Source organism: Eleutherodactylus coqui, chromosome 13 (genome assembly GCF_035609145.1).
Source record: "Eleutherodactylus coqui strain aEleCoq1 chromosome 13, aEleCoq1.hap1, whole genome shotgun sequence".
NCBI lineage: Eukaryota > Metazoa > Chordata > Amphibia > Anura > Eleutherodactylidae > Eleutherodactylus > Eleutherodactylus coqui.
The window spans coordinates 124,156,909-124,172,903 of NC_089849.1; the positions used below are offsets into that span (position 1 = coordinate 124,156,909).

The 15,995-nt window shown below is 42.8% G+C and overlaps 1 protein-coding gene across 1 annotated transcript in view; it reads right to left on the minus strand.

Moving 5' to 3' along the window:
- Positions 1-3,063: 3,063 nt before the first annotated feature.
- The window catches only part of LOC136588092 (oocyte zinc finger protein XlCOF7.1-like), a 31,464-nt gene continuing 18,532 nt past the window's right edge, over positions 3,064-15,995 (minus strand). Inside the window, exons 7-8 of the mRNA XM_066587041.1 lie at positions 10,170-10,376; positions 3,064-4,831 (exon numbers count right to left, since the gene is read on the minus strand). Of these exons, the coding sequence (XP_066443138.1) occupies positions 3,987-4,831; positions 10,170-10,376 (1,052 nt within the window). The 3' untranslated portion in view covers positions 3,064-3,986. The remainder of the gene's footprint in view (positions 4,832-10,169; positions 10,377-15,995) is intronic.

Consider the following 15,995-nt stretch of genomic DNA (forward strand, 5'->3'; position numbering starts at 1 on the left):
TGTGGCTGACCAGCCAGCATATTGTTCCCCCCTCCTTCATTAAAGGCAGGTGAGTGTCAGGAAGGATTTGGGGGCGGGCGGCACAGGGTTGCTGGAACCATGGAGCATGCCATTTGGGGATGCTGGAATTATGGAGCCATCCATGAAGTTGGGTAAGGGTGCTTGGGGTCTTCCGCGATTTACCTAGGTAAATATTGCCCATCACATCTATCCCGTCTCATTATCCCTTGGGCAATTGCAGAGGCATAAATCGTCCCAACGCTGACACCAGAGAGCAGCAGCAGCATTTGTTTTTACACTCTACTCTTCTCATTAAATTAATGAGGGTCAGCAATAAGGAGGTAGGGGGTGGGAGAAGATAAAGTCCCAGCTGCCAGCAGTTTTTTGCTCTTATCTCTCATAGGGTCACCTTTTTTGGCCGCCTCGGGTGGTAGCAGCCCAAATGGATGCCCCGATCCTTCCCTGCTGGCGTGTGGGGCTTGTGTCAGGGGTGAAGGAGCCTTGCTTCGTCGCCTCCTAGCATAAGTCCCCCTAGAGCTGTGTGCTTCCTAGAGCGCGTGCTAAGGGAATGGGACCAGTGGTTCCTCCTGCAGTTGGGTGGGTGCTCACTGCACATACCTCTGGGTTGCACTTCCAGATGGAGCTTTCCAATAGGTCGCCACACGACCCCCCCCCCCCCCCTTCCCTCATCCCCTCTGGTGAGGGCACATGGCAGGAGCATATGGAGTCTCTTGGTCTACGAGCAGGTAGTCCCATGAGAATATGGATTGTGCAGCTCTACGTGGGATGATGAGACACAGGACACCCCGGTCACAAGGTCGCCAGCCATGTCACTACACACAATCCTGGGCAAGCAGTCGCGCTAATGCTGCCAGTGTCTGCATTACACTGGAAGTGTGCAGCACGCCGGTCACGTTGACCCAGTCAGGGGGCTCATTACAGAGTTTACCAGTCATGTGAAATTTTTGGAATTAACTGGCCCTCCAATACGAGTCTATGTAAATTTAGGGTAGGACAACACTTTCTTCTCCTCCCCTCAGTTATTTTCAATGAAACAAAAACTATAAAACCCAAATGCTAAGCCTGCTCACCAAGATTGATAAAGGAAGGTATTTTATGTACCTTCGAAATACTTTGCAGTTCCAACATTATGCTGTCTGAATGATGTCTGTATGTTGTTTGTCATCCTTGGATAAAAAGAATTGACTGAAGTTACCTGAATCCCTTGGATTACTGAGGACCTACTTGGACTTAGAGGAGTCCTACCTTTAACAGGACTCCTCTACAAAGTGTGTGCATATACTGTGTTTCCCCAAAAATAAGACCTTGTCTTATATTAATTTTTACCCCCAAAAAAGCACAGTGTCTTATTTTCAGGAGAGGTCTTATCATATTTAACTAGCAGGCGCCGCCCGGGTACCTCCCGCTGGTCTCTGGAGTTCCAGCAGGCTTCCTTATAGTTCTCAGCCGCCAACAGAAGATCGCTTGCTGGTAACAGGGTTTGTAAACCCCACCTCCAGCAAACAATTGCTCTGATTGATTCATCGAGTGCTGCAATGATTGGTTCGCGAGTGTCGCGGCTCTGCTAATCACAGCCGTACAATGCAATGTCGGTGGCTGAGAACTGCAAGCATGCTGGAACTCCAAAGACCAGTGGAGAGGACCAGGACGGTGCCTCCTAGGTAATGTATAGCTTTTTCTTTTTTTTCCATGTAGTGTAGCTAGGGCTTATTTTCGGGTTAGGTCTTATATTTAGAGATCCTGCCTGAAAATCAGGGTAGGAGTTATTTATGGGGTAGGTCTTATTTTCAGGGAAACGCTGTATATCCCTCACATTGCTAATATCCCCTCACCAGGAGCGCAGGGATGTTATTTTGTTATTTCATGTGATCGAGGAATTCTTCATCCTGTGGGTTCTCCCCCTTGATGGCCTCTCTGTGCCTCTTGACGACGCCCAAGGATTTTGCGCATTGGATATATAACAAGGCCCCTCTTAGACCGGCAACGTGGACGCCTGTCATCTGAAGGGCGTTCCACACCAGGCAAGTACCTCTTCCTCGGACCAGTAAGCAGTTACTCGAGTAGAGCGATGCTTGCTTGAGTAACTGCTTTATCCGAGCGTGCTCGCTCATCTCTAGTCTTCATCTATCTGCTTTTGCACATCCCATGGTGGAAGCTGTGTTCCCCAATGATACGGACAAGAAAACAAGATTTTTTTGTACCCGCCATAAAAATCCCTTTCTCGTCTCGCTCATTGAGTGACGCAGTACCCATCCAATTGGGTAGTAGTTTCTTTAATATATTTCCTCCTTGTTGGAGGGTTTCCTTTATGGTCGCTCATGATGCTATCTAGAGTTATATTTTTATCATGTTGTTGTATTAACTGTGTTTTTTGTGTAACCTAACACTTGGATACAAAACCGGTTAGCATGGTCCCTGCAGGGGATGGATATAGCTAGTGGGAGTGCCTGCCTCCTAATGACAGTAGCTATACCCAGGGTCAAGAGCTGTGCTCCCCAATTAACAAGATAAGAAAGATTTTAGAGGAAGTACAAAAATTTTGTTTTTAGTGCAGGTTTTTGGCACAGCTTTTACTGCAAAAAATGTGATGGTCTGTAGGTCAACGGGAAATGCGCTACAGTGTGGTTCTGTTGGTGGCATTTTATTTTCACACTTGTCATGCATTTTTTTGGGCAAGTGGTAATTTTTTGAAGTTTCACCAGGCCACAGTTTTGGCTTTTCTTCTGCCTTTTTGCATAGTTTTTTTTCCAAATACACTTTTGCATACATTTTTTTACGCCAAGACCATCATTTAAAAAAAGCCACAGTATTTTTTATCTTAACAGTTATATATGTTTTTCCAGTCTTTTTTGCGTTACCCATTCTTTAATATACACATTTTTAATGCGTTTGTTTTCTGGAGGTTTTTTTTGGTCCTAGAAAGAAGCGTATGCAAAAATGCCAGTATAAATACCAAACCTAGAGCGTGCTGTGATTGCAAAAAAATGGCATTGACCCCCCCCCCCCCCCCCAAGAAAAGGAAAGTTTAAAAAAAATCTACCAAAAAGCATATATACCTACTGACTTCTGATGGAGAAAAACGGATGACATTTTCAGAATCTATGACCTCAAAATCCCCCAAACAAGTTCTACTATCTCAGTCACCAAAAATGGTGTTCCCCATTTAATGGACATCTGCAGCTGCAGCCTGTTTTCTCCACTGGGTTGGTTTACAAACAGCAGTCAGTAAGAAGAACATGACAAACAGCTGCAGCAAATCATGAAGCACCGGTGAGGCCCATGATTACGGCTGCCTGTGTTCAACTTCTGTATACAGATGGACTGCAGCTTGTAAGCGAACCCAACTGGGAGAACGGGAGATATGGTGCGTGAGCTGTGGGGGTCCCGGACAGGGGAGCAAATATTTTTGTACTAATTTTCCTGATTGGTTGCAATTAAAAAAATAAAATAAAAAAATAAAAACTTGCAAGAAAAATTTTAGGGTGTTAATGTTGCAGGAACCACACACTTAAAAGGGAATCTGTCACCTAGTTTTAGCCCTATGAGCTAAGCTTATGGGCTGACAGTAGGTGGCCCGCTGAGTCAGTGGTTGTAAGTGTTATACTTACCTTCCCTAGTGTCAGTGCTGGAACCTGCTGCTCAATGCATAGGTCAGCGCTGCATATGTATTCTGCCCGTAAGATTATAATAGGCGGGCTAATTGTATAATCCCCTGCAGTGGCAGCTTCCAGAACTCACAGCGGGGAAGATAAGTAGAACACATCCCCAGACTCAAAGGGTCACCTACTGTCAGTCCAAAAGCTTCGCCTAAAAGTAGGTGACAGATTTTCTTAAAAGCCAAGCTTGGTTCACATGTGCCATTTTACGCAACGGACAAATGAAAAAGTGAAATCCGCACCAATTCAGTTGCAAATCTGCACCCAAAACCTGCAAACATTTCTCTGCATATGAATCCACCTGAAATCCTACAATCTAAACATACAAACTGCTTCAGCGCTGTGAAACTTCTGATGTTTGACAACTGCCAGTTCCTGAGAAAAACAATTTCCGTATTCTGGACATGAGAAGATCTTCGCTTCCTCTGTGTGAGTTCTCCGATGTCCCATCAAATGTGCTTTAAGAGTAAAACATTTTCCGCAGTCTGGGCATGGGAATGGCTTCTCCCCAGTGTGAATTCTCTGATGGTCAACAAGATGGGATTTTGTATTAAAATATTTCCCACATTCTGAACATGAAAAGGGCTTCAACCCTGTGTGAATTTTCTGATGTCTCAGAAGATTTGATTTCCTGGCAAAACAAGTGCCACATTCTAAACATGCGAACGGCTTCTCTCCTGTGTGAATCTTCCGATGGTCAACAAGATGCGATTTCACAGTAAAACATTTTCCACATTCCGAACATGAATATGGTTTCTCTCCTGTGTGAATTCTCTGATGTCTAGTAAGATCGGATTTATGATTAAAACGTTTCCCACACTCCGAACATGAAAATTGCTTCCCATTTCTGTGATTTCTCCTATGTGCATAAAAGCTTAATTTCTTTATAAAATGTTTGCCGCATTCAGAACAAGTAAACATTTTACCTTCTATTTGACCTGTAACTTGTTTTTCATTCTGTGATTGAGCAGCTGAAGGTTCCTTGTGATGACTGGGATCAGTAGACAGATCTCTGCTGGGATGAACTGGGGGTATACAGGAGGTATTGGAGGATTTTCCAGAATTATCTTGTATATTATCCAGTATTATCTTGTTATATTCCACTTCACAACCTGTAGATAAAAGGTGACCCTGCAGAATTTTGGTGCAGTGGTCTGTTAAGAATAAAAACAAATGGAATTATTGCCCTCATTTGGACAAATAGGTATTGGATATACAGCATTTCTAAATGAAGCAAAGCATTCCAAAGTATTCTACAACTGAACTAGGAATCCCAAGGATGACAAAAAAAGATTAGCATTAAACTAACTAAGGCTGCATTCACACGAACGTATATCGGCTCGGTTTTCACGCCGAGCCGATATACGTCGTCCTCATCTGCAGGGGGGGGGGGGGAGGATGGAAGAGCCAGGAGCTGGAACTGAGCTCCGCCCCCTCTCTGCCTCCTCTCCATCCCCTCTGCACTATTTGCAATGAAAGGAGGCAGGACGGGGCGAAGTTCTGGGAATTAGCCCCGCCCCATCCCGCCTCTTCCCATTGCAAATAGTGCAGAGGGGCGGAGAGGGGGCGGGAGCTCAGAGCACTGCTCCTGGCTCTTCCATCCTCCCCCCCCCTGCAGATGAGGACGACATATATCGGCTCGGTGTGAAAACTGAGCCGATATACGTTCGTGTGAATCCAGCCTGAAGAAAATAAAACCTCCCTTTTCGCTAAAAATCATGTTTTTTAAATGGCTCACCATTAAAAAAAAAATACACATTTAGTAACGCGACAATCGTGAGAATACATGGAAAGAAATAACTTTTGCTGGATTTCCTATTTTTCCATTCCCCACCATAAAATATATGAAACTTGGTCATTTTATATATACTCCAAGAGGCTAATAAAAATTATGGCGACTCCCACAGAAAACAGTTCACTTTGTGCCAGCAAAAAAAAAAAAATAAAATCACAATTTTGGGGCACAAGTGCTGCTCGGCTATTGAAGGATAAATTTTGCAAGAATGATCTTATGGAGGCCATGTCGCATTTGCAGAGTCCCCTGAGGTACCAGAAGACACCCCAAGGGTATGTTCCAATATAGCAGGTTTGGTTCGGACATGCACCAAAATCTGTAGCATTTATGGCTGTGTTATTCTGCACCAAGTGGGGATTTGCAGCAGATTTCACCCTTTCAAATGTAGGGCTGAAGTCTGTTGTGGATCCATCTCAAAATTTGTGTAAAAATCCGTACGAGTGGTGTAGTGCAAAATGGCTATAATGCACCAATTCCGCTACGTGTGAACGTACCTTTACATTAATTACATCAGTTAATCCTCAATACCGTGTATACACATAGGAGCCCCAGTTACAGGGAAAACATCCCCTTGTAGTAATAATGGCCGCTAACTGGGCTGATCTAGTCGACTAGATTAAAGCCCAGTACCAAGCGCCGTATGTTTACCGCGTTTGGTCATAAGAGTTTTGATTATTTTAACGCCTTATGTCAAATTGCCATTCCCGCGTGAATGTGAACAAATCTTTTAACCCTTTGAGTGGCGGGTTTCTTACCCCTCTGTCGTGCCCATCAGGGCAGGTTTTTTAAATGGGACAATCATTTAATTTCAACTAATTTTGCAGTCGCGTTCCAAGAGCCATAACTTTTTCATTTTTCCATTGACACGGCCATGTGAGGGCTTGTTTTTTGCGGGACAAGTTGTACTTTTTGATGGCATCATTTTTGGGTATATATAATGTATGGCATAACTTTTGTGAAAAACTTTGTAGGGAGATTAGGGAAAAAAAGTAATACAAGTTAAATCCCCCTCCTTTTGCCATATCTATAATAAAAAAATCTAAATCATAAAAGAAAAATACATATTTGGTATCGCCGCGTCCGTAAATGTCTGATCTATCAAAATAGTGCATTATTTACCTCCCACGGTGAACGTAATCTGAAAAAAAAATAAAGAACACCAGAAATGCACTTTTTCAGTCACCCTGTCTCCCAGAAAAAAATGCAATAAAAAGCGATCAAAAAGTCGTATGTGTTCCAAAATGGTACCAACGTAAACTACAGTACGCCCCGCAAAAAATGAGCCCTTGCTCAAGTACGTCGATGGAAAAATAAAAAAGTTATTGCGCGCAGAAGATGGCGGCAGAAAATAATTTAAAAAAATTAAATGTCTGAAAAAAATACAAGTGCTACAGTAAAAAAAAGGATTCACATTTGGTATCGTAGGAATTGTACCGACCCGTAGAATAAAGTTATCAGGTCATTTTTGTTGCACTTTGTGCGCCGTGGAAACAAAACGCACTGAAAGATGGTGGAATGTCATTTTTCTTTCATTTTACTCCACTTAGATTTTTGTAAAAGTTTTTCAGTACATTATATGGTACTTTAAATGGCACCATTGAAAAATATAACTCATTCCGCAAAAAACAACAAGCCCTCAGACAGCGACATCGATGGATAAATAAAGGAGTTGTGATTTTTTAAACGGGGGAGGAAAAAAAGAAATGGGGAAAGAAGAAAAAAGGGATCGTGTCATTAAGGGGTTAAATAATGTACTAACTTCCGTCTCTGGGTCATTACGACGCAGGGATACCATATGTGTAATTTTATTTTTAATTTTCCACAAAGTAAAGGGAGACAAGTGTTTTTAATTTTATTTTTTAAATAATTTTTAACTTTTTTTAAAATTTTTATCCCTTTAGGCGACTTCCACAGAGACCCATCAGGACTCCCTGATCACATTCTGGGGGGGGTCCCATGGTGACAGCCCTTTATATGCTGCAGTCACATAGACTGCAGCATGTAAAGGGTTAACACAGCAGAGATCAGAGGTTTTCTCTGATCTCTGCTGTAAGAGCTGGTACCTAGCTGTCCTCTGACAGCCAAGCACCAGCTCTCCCTGCAACAGAGACCATCAGCTTGCTTCTGACATGCCGATGGTCTCTATAGCAACCTGTATACACAGCAGGACATTAGAAGCAGGAGATTGCCGGCATATCGGCAATATCTTCCTGCTTCTCAATGTCTTGTTTTGTTCTCTGTGGGACTGTGCAGGCAGAGCACACTGCCACAGGTTGTGGCATTGTGCTCTGCAGCTCCCATAGCGATACATAGCCAGGAAATCTTCCGGGCTATATCGCTATGAGCAGTGGAGCTCGTCCCGGAAAATTTCCGGCCGTACCACTCAAAGGGTTAAGTGTTCGGTTACAGAAAGCCTTGATTTGGTTATGAGAGCTTCTTTGTGCATTATGGTTAGTTTAGAATATAATGGTGTGAAGAAAAAAAGTGCTCCTAACTGGAAGGAATGACAAATCTCTCTGTTAGTGGACGCCTAATTTAATCTGTGGTGTTTTACATGCAATCTAGTTAAATGCTTCTTATTTTTAAAAATTTCTGATTAATTTTCTGTGTTATCATCTGTTTTACAAAAATCCTGAAGTCTTGCAGTTTTCACACTGATCAGTTTAATAATAATCTGACCCTTCCTGTTCTGTACAGAACACCTTTCAGCAGTCTCATCATCATCATCATCATCACAATGAAAGGTGGACATTTGTATACAGATAAGGGGGCCTTTTACACCAGATGACTTTTGAGTAGATGAGCGCCCCACGGACGTCCCAATGATTATCGCTCCTGAGCATTCGTACAAGAGTGATAGCAGCTCAGTGAATGGAGGCGGAGATCACAGTGGAAACAGGCAGTGGTATATAGATGAGCAACTGCCTGTTTATCATCAGGTTTTTATGCCTGCATAAAATGAATGATGAATGATAGGCGCATTAATTATCATTCATTGTTCAATCATTCGCCATGTTTACACTGACTGATTATCGTTCAGTTTTGCACAATCCAACGATTACCTGAATAATCATTGTTCTGCGTAAAGGGCCCCAACACGGGACCATTCACAATAGGTGGGGGACACAGCTCATCTACCCTTCCCGCACAATGACCTCCACATCAGTCATAGAACATGCCTAGAACTTTCTCCCATACAAGTCAATGGGCCCCCACCTGTCCCATGAGGCTGCTGTAAAGCATATCTCTGCAGCAAAGACAAGATGGCAACCCCATATTCATGTACAGGCAATGGAAAAAAAAAAAAAAGCGACAAAAAATAAATAAATAAAAACAAATTAGAAAAGTAGAACATGTTTCACTATCGGGTGTTAATGAGTTAAACTTATAGGCGATAATTCCCTTTATAAAGCTACGGTTCAATCTGTTCTTAAACAGGCTTCTCTCATGGTAGGATTGTCGCTAGACATTAGAAGTCGGCACTGCATCCCACATGTGATGACCTACAATACGGGCCGCTTATGTGAAAAGAAATTAATAAAATAGAGGTTAAGGAGTCGTTCTGGACATGAATTCACTTCAGTAGGAATCCTGCGTAGCAGCGGCATTCTATTCCACTATGTACACAAGTATTTATTGTACAAGGCTTTTGTCCATTAACCATACCCAACAATGTTCAGTGCTATGCATCACATATGAAATATATCACTTGTGTGCAATTGCAGAAATTGCATTTATTGGTCTGTCGTTACATTTTCAATTCAATAAAGTAGATTTGGGAGACGCACTTGCCCACATTGTTTGTCAGTCTATAGGATTTTGCATGCTCTTGAAACAGTCTAGTGGCGGTGTTAGAGAACATTATCCTCCATTTTCAGCAAACACATGACTGAGACCACCAAGCATCGCTAAGGTGGTTGGCCACTACTGCAGACAGAGCGGTGGGGAAGAGCTCCTGATACAACCAGCTGTCCTACCGCATGACAAAGATCTGATCTGAAGTTAGTGAGAGAAGCAGAGAAATTGGCTGATCTCCTGGGACATTTATACTGTAGAAGAAGTCTTTAAACACCGAATCCCCCACTTAAATGAAGATATGATCAATGATCAGGATAAGGGAGGAATTACCGTATTAGGATTTTTTTTCTACTTCAGCTAGAGTTAATCCTACAATCTGAACGTACACACAGCTTCAGTGCTATGATATTTCTGATGTTTAATAAGAGCCCATTTCTGAGTAAAACATTTTTCACATTCTGGACATGAATATGGCTTCTCTTCTGTGTGAGTTCTCCGATGTCCAACTAGCTGTGCATTCAAACTAAAGCATTTTCCACATTCTGGGCATGGAAACGACTTCTCTCCTGTGTGAATTCTCTGATGTCCAACAAGATGTGATTTTATACTAAAACCTTTCCCACATTCTGGACATAAAAATGGTTTCTCCCCTGTGTGAGTTCTCTGATGTCTAACAACATGTGATTTCCTGGTGAAACATTTCCCACATTCTGCACATAAAAATGGCTTCACCCCCGTGTGAATCCTTTGATGTCTAACAAGGTCCGATTTATGGTTAAAACATTTTCCACATTCTGAACAAAAAAAGGGCTTCTGATTTTGGTGAATTCTCTTGTGTGCAGAAAAATTTACTATTGTCTTAAAACGTTTCCCACATTCAGAACAAGCAAAGATTTTACCTGCTATGTGACCTGTAACTTGTCGGTCATCCAGTGATTGAGCAGATGGAGGTTCCTTGTGATCACTGGGATCAGTAGACAGATCTCTGCTGTGAAGGGCTGAGGGTATATTTGTGGTGATAGTGTTTGCTCCATAAGTAGCATTATATTCTACTGTATAATCTGCAGCTACAAGGAGACGTCCCTCCAGGTTTTCGGTGCGGTCATCTGTTCAAAATAAAAACGACATTTCATAGAGATCGAAAAGCACAATATTGTATATTCCTATCTGAAGCGTATTTATTAATATCAGTTTTTTTACTGAGACACTTAACCCTTTCCAATCCAATTTGTATCCTGGTTTTCCTAGGGGGCTTACTCTTTTTCTGCCATTATACAATGGTGCTATCTGCTGGCTAAAGCCAGTACTGCATGAGGTGGCACGTTGGATAGGCTCCGACAGCAGAGAGGCTGGCAATATACAGTAAGAGAACCCTGACGGACATCTTCCAACATCATAGCTGTACAGCCTTAAATCATAATGTCTTTAGATGTCAGACAGTGGATTGGAGAGGGTTAAGTTAAGCAGTGAATAAAATGTCATAATTTATAGTTGGTGTTTAAGTTGTCCGGATGTTTCTTGCACTATGTGAAAGCTGATGTGACAACTAGCATACATGCAAACGTTGCGCTGCTTCTGTAAGAAAGTAACCAGTTTTTTCTAATTCTGTAAGCCGTTTCAATCATGGCGTAAATGAAATACAGCTTTCTAAAAAAGTTTATGATCTGTCCTTCATCAATTTTAACCCCTTAATGACGCGGGCATTTTTCTTTTTCCATTTTCGTTTTTTCCTCCCCCCTTTAAAAAAATCATAACTCCTTTATTTATCCATCCACGTCGCTGTATGAGGGCTTGTTTTTTGCGGGACGAGTTGTATTTTTCAATGGTGCTATTTAAAGTACCATATAATGTACTGAAAAACTTTTTAAAAATTCTAAGTGGAGTAAAATGAAAAAAAAACGACATTTTGCCATCTTTTAGTGCGTCTTGCTTCTACGGCGCACAAATGGCAACAAAAACGACATGATAACTTTATTCTATGGGTCGGTACGATTACTACGATGCCAAACTTGTATAGGTTTTTTTTTACTATACTCCTCTTTTTTTTTTTTAAAGACATAAAATTTTTTTCAATTATTTTCTGCGGTCATTTTGTGCGCGCAATAACTTTTTTATTTTTCCGTCGACGTAGTTGAGCAAGGTTTCATTTTTTGCGGGATGTCCTGTAGTTTCTGATAGTACCGTTTTGGAATACATACGACTTTTTGATCGCTTTTTATTGCGTTTTTTCTGGGAGACAGGGTAACTAAAAAAATGCATTTCTGGCGTTCTTCATTTCTTTTTTCGAACGACGTTCACCGTGCGGGAAAAATTATGTGGTACTTTGATAGTTCGGACTTTTACGGACGCGGTGATACCAAATACATATTTTTAATTTATTATTTAGATTTTTTAATAATAGATATGGCAAAAGGGGGGTGATTTAAACTTTTACAACTTTTTTTTTTTTTTCAATTAAAAAAAAACTTTATTGATTTTTTTTTTTACTTTACTTTGAAGTCCCCCTGGGGGACTTTAAGATGCGATGCTTTGATCGCTCCTGCAGTATGACGTAATGCTATAGCATTACGTCATATTGCTTTTTGACAGGCAGCCTATGAAGCCACCCCACGGGGACGGCTTGATAGGCAGTCTGCTAAGGCAGCCCTGGGGCCTTTCATTAGGCCCCCGGCTGCCATGACACATGCACGGCTCTCCCGATCTCACCGCGGGGGGGCCGTGCGGGACCCCCGAACATCGTTTGGGGGATTTAAATGCCGCTGTCAGAATTGACAGCGGCATTTAAATGGTTAATAGCCGCGATCGGCCGCGCGGCCGCTCGCGGCTATTGCCCGCGGATGTCAGCTGTTATAAACAGCTGATGCCCGCACTGTATGAAGAGAGGTTGCATCGCAACCCCTCTTCATACATACCCCGACGCTCCATGACGTACCAGGTACATCATTGGTCGTTAAGGGGTTAATGGTGAATGTCCATGGATGGATTTCTACCGCATTTCCCAGGGGCGGAAATCCGCATGTGAATTACGCAGCTATTATGTTCTATCGAACCATAGGACTGAGTTTGCTGTTGGCTACAGGCTCTACCGTAGGGACGTGCTGCATTTTAATGGGGAAGATGCAGCTGTGCTGGGGGAGAAGATGGCTAGAAGGCTGGAGGAGTGTTTAAACTAGGGACTGGGGGCAGGGCAAAAAGAGAAACAGGGGGTAAACAGTGTAAATAGCAACCTGGGTCCAAGTAATGGCAATGGGGGGGGTCGAGTAGGGGGTGGGGTTAGTACAGTTAGAACTGACAGAACAGCCAATAGAACCATTAGTAGCAAAATGAATTTAAAGAACAAAAATACCTGTATAAATTGTATGGCTATAAATGCAAGAAGTCTGATCGGCAAAGTGGGCAGGCTTGAAGCAAGAATGACTGATGACAAGTACAATATAGTTGGAATAACGGAAACATGGCTGGATGATAAGTGCCATGGGTGAATTTACTGGGTTACAATCTCTTCATAAGAGACCGTGGGGAACAGAAAGGGGGAGGGGTATGTATGTACGTTAAATCCTATTTAATGCCGAGGCTATGAGAGGATATAGGGGCAGAAGATGAACACGTGGAATCTCTGTGGGTAGAAATACAGGGGAAAAAAAAAATAACAAAATCCTGATAGGGGTTTTCTATAGACCACCAAAAGCAACAGAATGAACTGAAATCTTATTATTAAGGCAGATAGTTGCGGTTTGACACCTCTTCTAAGTAATTATCATGGGGGACTTTAATTATCTGGATATAATATGGGAAAACGAAACCTGCAAATCTCAATTGTTCCTGAGAACAATTAAAGATAACTAACTTATCCAAGTTGTGCGGGAACCAACAAGAGTCTTGGAGGGCCACTCTGGACTTAGTACTAACTAACAAACCGGACAGAATCTCGGGGGTGCAGGTTGAGGGATACTTGGGAAATAGGGACGACAATACAATTTCCAGCTGTCAAAAAAGCTAAACTTTAGCAAAGCAAAATTTGATCAGCTCAGAACTACATTAATGGGGACAACATCCTCAAAAATATCAGTGCAGGGGACAAATGGGAAAAGTTAAAAACATCCTAATCACCTCATGTGAGCAGTTCATATCCTTTAAAAAAAAAAAAAACACGATCCAGAAGTAGACTGTAAGGGGGGCAATAAACGAAAAAAAGAAAGCATTTAAACTTTTAAAACAAGGCAGCGAAGAAGCGCTAAAACTAGAGATGAGCGAGTGTACTCGCTAAGGCAAACTGCTCGAGCGAGTAGTGCCTTATGCGAGTACCTGCCCGCTCGTCTCAAAAGAATCGGGTGCCGGCGGGGAAGAGCGGTGAGTTGCGGGAGTGAGGAGGGGGGGGAACGGGGGATAGAGAGTGAGAGGGTAAGAGATCTCCTCCTCCCCCCCCCCCCCGTTCCTCCCTGCTCTCCCCCGCCGGCACCCGAATCTTTTGAGACGAGTGGGCAGGTGCTCGCATAAGGCACTACTCGCTCGAGCAGTTTGCCTTAGCGAGTATACTCGCTCATCTCTAGCTAAAACCATACAGGGAAAAAAACTAAATATGTAAAGAAAAGATCAAAATTGCTAAGGAGGAGGCAGAAAGATTGATCGCCAAAGAGAGCAAAAACAACCTCAAACCATACTTCAACTATATTAAGAGCAAAAGGATTTGCACTGAGTGTACTGGCCCTTTAACAAATGATGCAGGAGAAATCATAGAAGACAATGGGGGGGGGGGGGGGAGGCAAATTTATTGAAAAAAAACTATTTAGGTGTATTCACAAACGAAAAGGAAATGTCACACAAGATGCAGGGGGATAAAACGACCCCCCCACTAAATATTGCATACCTAACACAGGAGGAAGTGCAGAGCCGGTTACAAAGGATTAAAATCGATAAAGAAAATCGCCCAGCCAATAACAGTCGGCGCTCGATCATTCACAGCCATTCAGTGAATGACATCACTGAATGGCTGTGATTGGTTTATCGAGCGCCGGTTGTGATTGGCTGGTGCTCGATCCAATAACAGCGCTGGCCATGGGGAAATTCAAAACTGAGCCAGGGAGATGACAGCGGGGAGAAGTCTGAAGCAGCTTGCCACGCCACCTGGGAGAGAATCGCGCTGGGGACACAGACGCCGGCAGGGAGGTGAGTACTGCGTTTTTTTTACCTAATATACACTCGAGTATAGCTAGGCTTATACTCGAGTCAATAAGTTTTATCAGTTTATTGTGGTAAAACCTATTGACTCAGCTTATACTCTGGTTGGCTAATACTCCAGTATATACGGTACTTTTAAAATTATTTTGTGCAGTCTTATACTGACATATGCTAATGTTTGACATTAATTTGCATATATCGGTTTTGGATCTATGCAAAAAAATAAATCAATTGCCATCCTCTAAAGAATAAACCCGTCGCTACGTCTAGAAGAAAGCAGGTTTCATCACCAACACAGAAAAGGGTTCTTTACTGTAAGAGCGGTGAGACTGTGGAACTCTCTGCCTGAGGAGGTGGTGATGGCAAAATCCATAGAGGAGTTGAAGAGGGACTAGATGTCTTTCTAGAGCAGAAGGATATTACAGGATATAAATTTTAGGTGACCAGTAGGTTGTTGATCCGGGTCTTACAGACAGGTAGGAAGTATTAGAGGTTGATCCAGGGATTAGTCTGATTTTTCCCCCAAAAGGGCTAATTGGCTTCTGCCTCTTGGTGTTTTTTTTGCCTTCCTCTGGATCAACAAGGAAGTTAAACAGGCTGAACTAGCTGGACATTGTCTTCATTCGGCCTTACATACTATGTTACTAAGTATGAGGCATATACTGAGCACAACTACAACCCGTTCCTCTTCACAATGAATGAATGAGTGTATATTATATAATACAAGCAGGCCTGAGCTGTATAGCCCAAGCTCAGCGTGAAGAGCCCTGCAGGACTTTCACCTGTAAGCATGAGCCCCTTGCTCCAGTGATCACCGCTCCTGGCCAGCAGCGCAGGTAAATAGAAGTACTCTGGGAGCCAGAGGGAAAACTAGAAGAATTGTAATTTTTTTTGTATAGAAAGTGATACGAATACAACATGCACAATTATATATGTGTTCTCCCTAAAGATGTCATTTAAAGGGAACCTGTCATGCCCCACAGCACCAGAAATTTATGCGCGAATCCTGTACAAGTATATGGGAGAGCGCAAAGAGGACTCTGAAAACAGGCAGATTTTTGTGCTGTGCACTACCTTCAGGAGGAGGTCACCCCTGGTCCATAGGAGCATAGATACATCACCGGGCTCCCTGTGACGTCGCCTAGCAGCCTCATAACTCACTTTATGGTCCTGGGGGGACGTTATTTCTGATGTCCATTAGGGGGGATAAGAAATTCTGAGACCTCTACTGAAAAATCTAGTTTTCCTCCTTTGAGTAAACAGAATCACTCATCACCGTAGAGTACTGTTGGTTATCACTAGAGATGAGCGAGCACGCTCGGTAAGGTCAGTTACTTGAATGAGCCTTGCTCATTTCAAGTAGCTGTCTTCTCCTCCAAGCGTGCTCGGGGGGGAAGGATCTCTCTCTCTTCCCCCCCCCCCTCCTCCCCGCTGCTCCCCCCCGCCTCCCTACTCCAGATGAGCAAGGCTCGTTCGAGTAACTGACCTTACCGAGCGTGCTCGCTCATCTCTGATTATCACTCCTATCCGCAGAGTACTGTTGGTCA